At 43.6% G+C, this 13,075-nt stretch overlaps 1 protein-coding gene and 1 long non-coding RNA gene across 2 annotated transcripts in view; one reads left to right on the forward strand and one right to left on the reverse strand.

Moving 5' to 3' along the window:
* The window catches only part of HSD17B12 (hydroxysteroid 17-beta dehydrogenase 12), a 137,222-nt gene extending 128,781 nt beyond the window's left edge, over positions 1–8,441 (reverse strand). The window contains exon 1 of the mRNA XM_072618404.1: positions 8,117–8,441. Within this exon, the coding sequence (XP_072474505.1) occupies positions 8,117–8,276 (160 nt within the window). The 5' untranslated portion in view covers positions 8,277–8,441. The remainder of the gene's footprint in view (positions 1–8,116) is intronic.
* A 239-nt stretch (positions 8,442–8,680) lies between these two features.
* Positions 8,681–11,034, forward strand: LOC140510082 (uncharacterized). Its single transcript, XR_011969084.1, has 2 exons — positions 8,681–9,386; positions 9,778–11,034. It is a non-coding gene; the product is annotated as an uncharacterized lncRNA (long non-coding RNA).
* The last annotated feature ends 2,041 nt before the right edge of the window (positions 11,035–13,075 follow it).

Raw genomic sequence — 13,075 nt, forward strand, 5'->3', positions numbered from 1 at the left:
GATCTTGCTTCTCGTTTTAACTTATGGCAGCATGGGAAGTGTATAAAGCAGCATGACATTACTGGTGATCCAAACAACATTTGTTTTGCATATAAGTGTTGTTCTCCCCTGTAATTCTAGGGTGAATTCGTTAAGAAACATTATCAAAAGTTAATTTCCAAAGCTGTTCAGTGTTCATGATAGTAGTTAAGGGTGGTTCTACTCATTCAGAAAAAACTGTCTCAGCCCTGAGCTCAAAAAATCACAACGAAACTTTTTTTCCCTTCTTTTCTTACTTCAGACACGATGAGTATGCACTGATAATTAAAACACAAAGTAAAATGTCATGCTATGGCAATACTTGTGGCAGCTGAAATGTTGTCAAGTTCAAACTACTTCATTTTGATTTTTAGTGCCCGGGACAACAGTGTAAAGAGTAAAGAAATGAGAGCACACACCATCTCAATGGACAACACACAGAAGAAGGAGTGGGACTGTGTTCCAATAAAAATTTATTCATGAACAAAGAAATTTGAATTTCATTTAATCTTCATGTGCTATGAAGGATATTCATCTTTTTTATTTTGTTTCAACCATTTAAAAATTTAAAAGTTATTCTTAGCTCGTGAGCCATACACACTTTGTTAACACAGCTCTACTATGTGGTGTTCCACTATTAAATCCAAGTTAATTTTTGATATATGAGTAAATATTTTGCCACAATTTTAACACAGACTCACAAAATCCTAAGGATAAGAAAGACCTTGTCTGGTTCATCCCCATTCTCCTAAGCAGCAGAACAAGTATCTCCAAGATAAGCTTCTCTTCTAATCAGGGATTATGTCAGCTGATGCATAACAGCCAGGAAGGTGAATCTGACCTGAGCTGTCAGAAGGAAAACTAGAGACAGGATATACAAGTCGGAGGGTCTACTCTGGCCACCCACATAGCAGGAGGAAAAAAAAAAGATCAATCCTTCACACAATTTTGCATACCACAAAATGTCTGAAGGACCTGAGGAACTATAGGGTCCATTCCATTCCTGTATAGGGCAGTTAGGTGACACAGTGCCTGGAGCCTGACACTCGCTACTGCATGACCCCGTACAAGTCACTTAACTCTGTTTGCCTCATTTCCTCATCTGTAAAATGAGCTGGAGAAGAAAATGACAAACCACTCTAGGATCTCTGCCAAGAAAACCCCAAATGCAGCCACGAAGTGTTGCACACAACCAACACATGACTAAACAACACCAAAAATGCCCGTACGGGAATCCCTTCTACAACAAGCCCAACCACTAGTTATCCAGCGCTTGCTACCTGAAGTGAGGGGACACATAAGTGTCATCTTCTTCTTTCTAAAGTCTGCTTCTTGCCAGCAGATACTTCATTTTACGCAGAAGGTGCTTTCTTTTCCAAAAAAAATTCACTGACGAACTTCAAAGATAAACGCGGAAGGGATTCTACAACTGCCCTCGCTCCCTGGTACTGAATTTTGAGGAGTAAGAAATCCAGGTTTTCTGGAAATCTAAACTCTGTCACGAGCTGACTGTGGTTCTTGGCAAAATCTCTGAGCCTCCAATTTCTCAGCGATAAAACAGATCTATTAAAGGTCTCATCCAAACACAAAGAAAGAGATTTACACTATCTACCTCATGAGTTTGTTGTGAGGAATAGGTTTGCAAATAGTTGACATTACTGAGTAAACAAAATTAGAAGCAGTCCAGACAGCAGCAAATGGTGGCTTTTTACTTGGTAATCAATTCTTAGAATTTATAGGACCATAGGACTATTAAATTAGAGTTGGAAGGGGTGTTAAGAGATCATTGAATCCAAACCCCTCATTTTACAGATGAGGAAACCTTATCCCAGAATAAGTGCCGCTTAAGGTCATAACAGTTGGGTAAATTATCAGAATCAAATTTCAAATTCTGGTTCTCTCACTCCAAATCCAATACCCTTTCCCCTATAAAATAATGTGAATATCCAAATTACCGATAGCGGCACTAAAATCAACTTCGTCTAGAGTCATGGAGCCTCAAATAAAACACTTCATTCTGACAAGAAACTTCTCCACTTATTCTGCCCACAACTTCAAGTAAGATAGCCATTCTGCTATCCTGATCTTATAGAAAATGTCACCCACTCAATGGAACAGAACTTCAAATGAAGAGAGGAAGGGTGAATTCACACTTTGCCACACTTTCAAGTTTATAAGTTCCATTAAAATATAAATCAGCAGCTGTCTGTATTTGAGAATTCAGTAGTAATATTATCACGACCAAATTAAACACTATCAGTCAGCTAACTCAACCTTCCACTCCCCCTCTACTTACTGGGGTTCTTCTATTTTAAAGAAAATTAAACTGGATGTACATCTTGAAAGGGGAAGGAAAAATCCAAGCAAATATTGGTCACATGTTAATTTCTTTGGTGCTATTGATTAAGCTAAACAGTTCAAGTTTCTTAGGAACATAAAGATGTATTTCAGAGCAAATGTTATTAAAAAATCTGCAACTTGCACATTACAGTTATATCCAAAAGCCTGAAGAATCAAAACGGAGATAACCAGAGTTCCAGAAAAATGTCCCAAATTTCAAAGATGACTTTTACAGGCGCTTCTCATCACATAATTTAACTCCATACTCAACAAGGCTCTGACTGGTAGGTAAGAATGAGGACAAAACAAAAAATCTATAAGAGACAAAGAAGTGCAATAAATACCTTATAACTTGAGAGATGGGGGGGCAAAAAATGAGAAATAAGGAAAATTATAATTATCTCCTGTAATTAAGTTTATGATACAATAATGTATTCTAGGACAGAGTTTCCTCATCTGTAAAATGAGGGGTTTGGACTGTACTTTTGTTTTTATTTTTGTTAAATATTTCTCAATAACATTAAAAAGTTTTTACATTCATTTTTTAAAATTTGAGTTCTAAATTCTCTCCCCTTTCCTACTCCTCCTCCCTCCTTGAAAAGTCAAGCAATTTGATATAAATTTTACATGTGTAGTCATGCAAAACACATTTCCATATTAGCCATGCTGTGGGGGAAAAAAACCAAACAAAGGAGAATTTTTCTGGAAAGCAGAAGCAGCATTTTGGATGTCAGTAATCACCCTCTAATTTGTGTTTATAAACTCCAGGTTTTGAAATGTTGTGGCTCAACAAGCAGCAATTATTTCCTTCCAACAAGTCCATTACAAGAACATGTATTTTGTGGAAGGAAAGGTTCCTAACACTGCAGACCGGCCAACCAGATTATAGTCAGGTCAACATTCATTAGGCTAAGGAGTCCAAGGGTGTCAATCTTCTAGTCATTCTTCCCAGGTGAATTCTTCCTTGAAACATCTTCACTTTAGAATGACAAGAGAACTCTTCAGAACCTGGAAATTCTGCCTGGAATTAAAAAGAACATCATTCCTAGGGCAGAACAAACCAGTGGAGCTGTCAAAGGGTGCCAACCTTGCTAGAAAGCCCTTTGACATAAAGTGAACTACGATATCCTTCTGCTTTGACCCAGAGATTCCACTACCAGGGATACACCCCCAAGAAGGTATAGAGGACAAGAAAGGTCCCCAGAGACACCAAAATATTTAGAGCATCACGTTTAGCAACAGCCAAAAACTGTAAGCAAAGTAATCAGCTATCGAATGGGGAAATGGTTACAGTGATTTTATTACATCGATGTGACGAAGTATCACACCACTTCATAAGAAACAATGAATACGACTGATAGATTGTAAAAGAAACACTAGAAAAAATAAGACACAACAATGAAAATGAAAGCAACAAGAAATAAATAAAAACTTAAGTTCTTAGCATTATAATGACCTTATTTGACTCAGAAGAGATAAGAGAAAGCACCTCCCTCCCTTCTTTTCAGGAGTAGACTATGAATAAGTAACATGGCATAACACACTGTCAGGTCTAATTGATACACTGCTTACTCTGGCTGTTCTTTGTCACAAGGGAACTAGACTTTCTTACAGTTCTTTACACATAGCACTCAATCTGTCCCCCCCCTCTCCTTTTGCTCTGGCACACCATCCATCCTCCAGGCGTGGGTAACAGTCACTCCTCACCTCTAATTCACATCCTATTCCCTTCAAGGCTCAGCTGAAATGATGCCACCTTCTACAGATGGACGCCTTTCTTGCTCCTTCTGGCTACTAACGCTGTCTTTCCTCAATTTCTACCCCCATCCCCAAAGTGCCTTGTAACTATTTTGTACATATCTCTATGTATACTACATATCTACCCTGCTTAGAATGTGAATCCTTATGGATAGCCTATCAGACATTTTTCTTCTCATCCTCAGAACCTAGGACAGACAGCCCAGATGGCACCTAGTAAATGGTGACTGACTGACTGATCGACAAAGAATGCCTCTGGGGGGAGGGAAAAGGGATGTATCAGAGAAATGAAAAGTGATACAAAAACAAGATATCAATAAAAACAAGAGACTTATGAGTTAATCGTCCCTCTCCCCCAAGTCAGCCAGTCAGCAACACTTTCAATTTATAGGGTTTCAAGTAAGACCATCAGACTGACTGATGATGTGGGAAGTTCTGCTCAAGCACTGTTTTTCCTCCTCTTTTTAAAGTCCTTTCTAAATGTGAAGTTTCTCTCAGTAGAGGAAGGAGGACAACGGAAGATTAAGGGGTGCAAAAATTCAATTTACAAGTTTTTGATGTTTTTTTAAAAGATGGGTCTTTCACATTTGGGTTGGTATTTTTTTTTTCAGTTATCCAAACAGAACACTCACCTCCATACTGACCCTGTGCCAGCCGCTGGCAAGAGGCAACTCACCGACTATCTGGATCTTAATCCAAGGAGAATAAATGTACCCGAAACTAGATAAATAACATACTACAAACTGATAGCATGTTAGGAGAGAGAGTAAGCTATGAAGCAAACATTAATTCTACGATAATGCCTCTCCCACCATTACCATGTAACGTAAAAGAAAAATCAGTATTATTTAATTAAAGATAAAGTATGGCACAATGTTACATAAAGAAAGAGAAAGAAAAGATGCCTAAAATCAACTTCAGGAGCTTCTTCCTGCCTCCAGGAGCAAATACACAGTGTTCTGCTTGGCTTTTTAAAAGCTCATGAAAACCTAGTCCCCTCCTATCTTCCAAGGCATCTTCCAACTCACTCACAACTTACTCCTTGATCTGTGTTCTTGTGACCCTGTATCCCGTGACCCTGGTCTCCTGGCTGTTCCATACACAAGACATTCCATTTCTCAGCTTCCAGACTTTTTCTCTTGCTGTCCCCCATGCCTGATAGGCTCTCCCTCCTCCACTCCAACTAATGCCATCCCTGGCTTTAAGTCTCAACTAAAATCCCACCTTCTACAGAAAGGGCAAACAACCTCCTTAAATCTAGGGCCTTTCCTCTGTTGGCTATCTCCTATTTATCCAGTTTATAGGTTGCTCAGTATCTGTTTGCATGTTGTCTTCCCCATTAGACAGTCTTGTTTAATCTTTTTGTAAATAGTACAGCACTGGCTTAGCATGTGAGAGGTAGTGGGATCGATGCCCGCATCCTCCAGTTTCATTTTAGGACAGCTAGGTGATGCAGCGGATGGAGCACCAACGCAAGAGTCAGGAGGACCTGAACTCAAACCTCCCCTCAGACACTTGACATGCACTTGGCAAGTCACCTAACCCCAACTGCCTCATTCTGGGTCATCTCCAGGCATCCTGATGAATATCTGGTCACTGGATTCAGATGGTTCTGGAGAAGAAGTGAGGCTGGTGACCTGCACAGCCCTCCCTCACTCTAAAACAGTCAAGTGCAAGTCATGTCATCATTTCTTTGATGGCATGGTCTTCTTTGGCAACAAAGGATGAACACACATATCCCTCCAGTGCTCAGTACCAGTGCGTGAACACAGTAGGCACTTAATAAATGTTTACTGACTGAAAATTCAATATTATTTAATAAAATGCATTTCTAAGATCTAAGATTTTAGCTTTTCCAATTATCTTTTTAAAAATCACATTAACCCCAAGTGTTCAATTATTCAAGTAAGTATTTGCTAAAATGTCCTTTCTGCTAAAGGGCATAGGATAAATTTATTTCCTCTCTTCATTACTCCATCCTGAATACTGATACCAAGTACTAGGTTAAGATGAGGTGCTTCAAAAAAAATCACTTGTTTTTCAAAGCTTCTCTTCAGTTGGTATAACACTTGTTTTAAAAAAAAAAAAATTAGCCTGCAGTGTTCCAAATTAAAGAGACATGAATCCCAGTAGCACGCATCTGAACTATTCTGTTTACCTTTGAAATTTTCTTTGCAGTTACTATGTCATCATTAAAAGGCCAAAGTTCTGTCAGTTTCAGCTTGCTCTCTAAGATTCTGGCAAAACCCTCCATTTGTCCCCAGTCTTATTGGTAAAGGTAAAGAGAATAGTTCAAAATTTAAGTTTTGTCCTTTTAAAATGCTAATTTCTCTGTATTTCCTAATCAGTTGTTTAGAAGTGCAACTGAAACACACAGAAAAGTTATCAGGATCATTACTAAGGCCTTTTATCTACAAGTGATTTCAAAATGGATAACCAAATCACAGTACAATGAACCAGATCACTCATTACTCCACAAGTAATAGACTAGTTTGAAGATAGGCTGTTTGGAAGTTGCCCAACTGGTAAATTTCCCAGTAACTCCAAAGACCTTTACCCTACTTTATTTTTTAACTCTAAAACCAACTGGAATATAGCAACTTGTTTTTGAGAATTTTATTTTACCCCCACATCCCTTGTCAGGGCAGTATTTATTCCAACACTAAGATCTTATTTTGCTAAAGTAAAAATCAGGGCCAAAACTGTAATTCTTGCTGTTTAGCAAAATAAGGACAAACACTTTCACTCTATGAGATGCAAATTTCCTCTTTTTCAAAGAAGAGATCAAACCTGATAATCTCAGGGTTCCTTCTAGCTCTAAGTCCTAAAATCCTAATACAAGAAAAAAAAGCACTGATTTGGTCACGGGAGACAGGCTTTCTCAAAGGACTGAAATGACCTGACCCAGAAATTATCAAAGAAACAGGTTAACACGTGGCCAGTCTTCAGTGACCAGAGTTCACTTTGTCTCAAAAGAAACTTTAAAAACCACCGTTCTCCCTGAAGCATGCACACTCACAAAGTAACCCAACTTAAGCTCTACATTTTGAACCAGGTCCAGAAGAAGTTATAAGAACTCCAAGGCCCTTTTCCACTTAGGGAGAAAAAGGGCACAGCTTAAAATTCATGGATCATAAGTGCTTCCGTGTTTCAACAACTCCACCCAACCAGTCTTCCCTCGAGCAGTAGAAAACGTCCATCGGAGACCATGCCACTACCTCCTGAGCAAGGGAGTCCACATTTGCAAAGGTTTGCAAACCTTAAGGCGGATAAATACATACATGCATAGATACGTGTACATGTACATTGGTATATAACTGCTAGTCATCGTTCTCATTGCTTAGAATTGGGAGAAAACCTCAGAGGACAGTTCAACCCCTGCCTGGGTGAGTGACCCCTCCGAAGTTCACACAACCAGGAACTTGCAGAGGTGCCAATGGTATTCGGTTCCTTGCACGTCCCCAGTGGGCTGGAGCCGGTCTTTTCGTGTGCCTGGCACACGGCTCACAACACACAGCAGGAGCTTAATACATGTTTACTGAACTGAATTGCTCTAACTCTTTGTATCCTGGCACAGCACTAGGGCATACATACAGTTAAGCCTCCAATAAATGCTTGGTGAACCCAGCAGTTTGCACAGTGGCATCGAGATGAGGAGGAGGGGAAATCGCTAGGAGTACTGCCCACCATAGTAACCTCCAGGTTATACAGTCCACGCGCTCTTATTAAACGCCTACTGTATGCTAAACGCTGAGAGAGTAGGAAACTGGGTCAACAGAGAAGGGAAGGGGTCACGCTGCTGACAAGTGCCCCGCGCCGGATGCAGTAGGCGCTTACTAAGTGCTTCTGGACTGGACTCCCGGGCTCTCTGCCCGCGGTACTACGGCCGGTCGTCAGGAGAGGGGCCAGGGCTACCCACGGGAGCCGACGGGCCCCGAGCCTCGGCGGCCCACTCCAGATAACGAGCGCCGGCGGCTGCGGGGCCTCGCCCAGGACTCACCTGCCCACTCGCCGAGGGCGGGCCCCACCTCGGCCTCGTGGCCCAGGCCCCACACGCGGAAGGCCGAGAAGAGGCTGTAGGAGAGCCGCAGGGCCAGGTAGGCCACGGTGCTCGCGCCCACCCAGTAGAGGAAGCAGGCGGCTGGGGCGGCGCTGTCCATGGCTGGGGACCGAGGCTCGGGGAGGACACGGGACACACGACGGATCGCAGCCGGAAGCAGAGTCCGACGGTGCGCGGCCCCTCTCGCTGAGACACCGGTAAGTAGTGTAGTCCCGCCCACTCACGCCAGAGCCCGGCCCGACTGTGGAGCCCGCCCCCAGGGTCTGGGAAGCACGCGTCCATTGGCTGGTCTCCCCTTCGCTCCCGCCCCCGGGGAGGGAATCATTGAAGGAAGAGGGCTCAGACTCAAGACCACGCCCCCAGGAACCGCCCCTCACCTCTCACCCCGGGAGCACGCCTCGCGGCCCAGCTTCCGGCTCCAACCCCACTTACTGATGTCTCCAGCTAGCCAATGGGCCTCAAGACCACGCCCCCATGAACCGCCCCTCACCTCACGCCACGCGGCCCAGCTTCCGGCTCCAACCCCACGGATTGAGGCCAATGGGCCTCAAGCCCCGCCTCTCGTCGTCCAGACCTGTCACAGCCGCCTGCTCGCTTCTCCCTGCTGCCCCGCCCCCGCCTCTCATTGGCACCTGCTGCCCCGGCGACTCTAGATACGGCCCTCAGATTGGCGGAGAACCCAGCCGGGTTCGAGCTGCGGTATTTTAAATAGGAACCGCGTTTCCCTGCCTTGGCCAGCGCAGGGGACGTCTGGCTCCTGTGTCCGGCTGGTGTGGAGCTAAAAAAGTCCACTTGTTCTGTTGCATTTCAGGCCCCTCCTGCAGTGAGTGTGGGACTGCCGACGTTTGAGGTTTGTAGGAAGGAAAGGCCCGTTGTGCGTCCGGCGCCATGCCAAGAGCCGTCACGTATTGGATTAACCCTCACAGCGGCCTAGGGGCCCCATTGGAGAGTGGAAGGAACTGAGATTAAATCACTCGCCCGAGTCAAACGGCTAAGAAGTGTCCGAGGCTGGATTTGAACGCAGGTCTTCCTGACTCCAGATCCGCTCTCCATTCACTGTGCCATCTCGCTGCCTTTGTAGTCTAAGCACCTAAGCCTCCGTTTCCAAGAGCCTATGTGCCAAGCTTTGCACTGAGTGCTAGGGACACGAAGAAGCGCTCGAAGAAAACCCTGTCCCAGCTCTCCGGGAGCTCGGTCTAAAGGCTCCAGAGTAAGCGATCTCTTCGATTTCCCCTGAGAAGGGGGTGTGGTTTATTGGATGGAGACCTAGATTCTAGACCCATTCCCTATGCAGGAGGTAGGAGCCTGAACACGTTTCCGTGCCCCCAGACAATTCTCTTTTAAAAAAATTTTAATTGTTTTTAAACTAAACAGGGCAGAACCCTTGCAGATAAATGCTGATTGAGTCTATTTGGGCCCCCTCCTAAGGGCAGCCTTCTGGCTCCAATGGGATGAATATGAAATTCCACTTAAACAACCATCGAGCATTTATTATTGAGTGGCTACTATGTATCAAGCATTGTGGTAAAGACAGGATACAAAGGAAAGAAACAAAGTCTGCCCTCAAGGAGTTTATGACGGTTGTTACACTTTCTTTCTAGAAGAACACCGAAAGGATGTCGCTGCTTTGGAGACCAGTACAAGCGCTATCAGAAACAGTCCAGCTCATGTCCTAATGGGGAAAACAACATACGCAAATCAGAATATGAATATGCAAAGTTAAAAAACTAACGTTCTAGAGGATGGCATTAGCCGCTGACGGCGGTGTAAGAGCCCTTGAGCTGGGTCTTTGACAAAGCCACGGATACTGAGAGTTAGATGTTAGGCTCCAGAACAGCTGATGCAAAGTCACTAAGAAGGGAGATGGAGTGTCCTGTGCAAGAAGCAATTAAGTAGATCATGTGACTGGAACATACTTTATGTGGAAGAAAGTAAAATGTAAGATTGGGAAGGGGCCAGATTGTGGGGAGCTTTAAATGCCAGGCAAAGGATTTCCATATTTGATCCTGATAATAGGGAACCACTGGTGTTGATCCAACTGGAGGGGGCTGGGAATAGGGGTGACATAATCAGACCTATGCTTTAGGAAAACTACTTTGGCCACTGAGCAGAGGACAGACTGGAATAGGAAGAGTTGAGGCAAGGAGACCAAATATGAGGTTATTGCAATGGCTGAGGACTAGAGGTAGTGATATCAGTGGAGAGAAGGTGACATATGTTAAGAAAAGTTATACAGAAAGAAATCGAGGAATTGAGCCAAAGCAGTATGTAGGGGAAGTTTTATATCCCTAAATATTTTCACCCATAAAAAAGAGACAGAGCAGATTTAAGAACTGGACTTGCAGCTTAAAAAAAAATAGAAAAAGCAACAAATTAATACCCCCCCCCCCAATTAAACAGCAAAAGAGAAATTTCCAAAATCAAAGATTAACAAACTTGAAAAATCTTTGAATTAATAAATAAAACTAGAAGCTGAGTTTTTTTGGGAGGGAAATAAAGTAGATAAATCATTGGCTAATTTGAATTTTTTTAAAAAAAAAAAAAGAGGAAAAACAAATTACCAGTATCAAAATTGAATGAAAATTGAAATGGACAGACCAAGACAAGCACAGGCAAGAGTCAAATGAGAATTTGGGAGCATCTACCGGGAGCCTGGTTTGCATGGCTGTGCTTTGAGATCGGGGCTGGGGAGCATCAATCCCGGTGCCCACCCCCTGAAGTCAAAGCACAGTCCAGCCGTCCAGGGCAGACGGTTTGCCTGTGCACACAGAGCCAGAGGCTGTCTCGGTGGGAAAAGCGCAGGCAGGTGCCTGTGCACACACAGCCAAAGGCAGTCTCGGTGGAACCTCCAAGTGAAATGGACAGACCAAGACAAGCACAGGCAAGAGTCAAATGAGAATTTGGGAGTGTCTTTATTAGCCAGCGGCTGTCCTCCGAAGAGGCAGCCCTGAACAAAGGTGTGTGTGCCTTTTAAGCATCTTAGCACCTCCCGGTACAGCCTTGTGGTTCCAATAGCACACATTTTTCACAGAACAGTTTTGACAGGGGTTCCTAAGTATTGCTAGGCAAGGGGGCACAACAGAGAGGGGGGCCCAGGCAGCTGCTAGGCAAAGGGGTACAACAGAAAGTGTAGCCACTAACAGTAAGTGGCTACTAGGCCCAACCCTGCCTAGAAACTTAACAGACATTTCTCAACCCAGGGGCTCTGGGGGGGAGGGGAAATAATGTCCACTTCAAAAATAGCCTTAGTGATTAAGCACTAAGCACTGGGCTAAGTGCTAGGGGTACAAATATAAAAGCAACAAAGTCCTGGCCCTCAAGGAGTTTAGATTCCTATAGGAAAGACAAGTGGCCAGGCAAGGATGTTTTCATTGAAGAAATCACAGGGATGGGGAGAACTGTGAGGACGTCCAATGATAGTGTGGATCTGATTACTATTCCCAGATTAAGAGGTAGAAAGCAGACAGGAGATGGCCAGGGCCAACAATTAGATGTGATGTGGAACATTGTCCAGAGCCTGGGGGACAGTGCCTATTCGCACTGGCTGACTCAACAATCAGAACAGTGTAGCCCCAGGAGGGCACTGAGGGAGTTAAGTGGATAAATCACCCAGGGCATGGTCCCTGGGAGGCCAGGGGTCAGGAGCCATCAGCATCTGGGCAGATGTTAAGGAGATGTAGTGGAGGGTCAGATGAGAAGTGACCTGATAACTCTATCACCCTCCTCTCAGGTTTTATTTGGCTGCCTCAGTCGCAGGCCAATTACTTCTATCCTAATGACATTGAGTAATCAAGGAAGCTGCTCTGGGCCAGTTGCTCTAGCTGCTTGGCCATGGCTATTAGCTGTTGACAACTGCAATCAAAAGGGTTTTGTTGATAGACTCACCATGAAAATGAAATCCTCACTTTAGATTAATAGCATTCATTAAAATAATGAGGTTGTTTTTTTTTCTCTTTATTTTTTTAGCCAACCTTTTCTTTCCTCTTTTTTTCATTCAGCCTTAAAGAGGTTCTTTGGATTACATAGATACAGGCTCACTTTAATTCACATGAATACAGTACAAATTTTTCTGAGTGTTCGCCTCTTCCCCTTTATCATACCAGAAGGATGCATAACAGTGGTTTGTGTATGCTTAGGTTGGAAGTGTAGAGGAAGCAAGAGAGGAGACAGAGGTGACACTGACCAAGTATCAGTCTCTCTGATCATCTCAATTTCCTCATCTGTAAAATGCAGTGCTTGATTTAAATGACCTTTCAGGTCCCTGCCAGTTCTTGAACCCTGAAACTACGATTTCATGATTGATACACAGTGGTGTAATGAAAAGACCACTGGATTTGGAATTGGAAATGGAAGACTGATGAAGTCCTACTTCAAGCCTATTACTGCTACTTATTACCTGCATGAGTTCAGGCAAGTCAGTGGACCTCTCTGGGCCTCAATTTCATCATGTGAAAAATTAAGTGGTTGAAGTAGATGGCCCTTGAAGTTCTTTCCAGCTCTAAATCTATGATCCTACTAATAACCTCTAATAGGATGTTGTTGTTCATCCTTCATTTTTGAAGAGGACTAATGATGTCTTGACTCATATATGAATTGGATTTCAGTGAAGCAGAGGTATGCAAAGCCATCAGCATCATTTTCTCTTCCAGAGTCATCAGTCCAGTGGCAAGACGAAAGTCAGGACAACTGGTGATGGCCCAGGATGCAGGGGAGGACCTTGGCATCTTCTATGTCTGACCACACTCTAAGCTCCCCACAGTGCACTTCCTTCAGCCACTTTCACAGCCACTGGAACAAACCGTCCTCATTCATCCATTCTGCTAAGGAAAGTCTTCACATGCTTGGGGTGGACATTCCCCTAACTCACCAATAGGTCTGAGGCCTACAGGTTACCCTCAA

Source organism: Notamacropus eugenii, chromosome 6, assembly GCF_028372415.1.
Source record: "Notamacropus eugenii isolate mMacEug1 chromosome 6, mMacEug1.pri_v2, whole genome shotgun sequence".
Classification (NCBI taxonomy): domain Eukaryota; kingdom Metazoa; phylum Chordata; class Mammalia; order Diprotodontia; family Macropodidae; genus Notamacropus; species Notamacropus eugenii.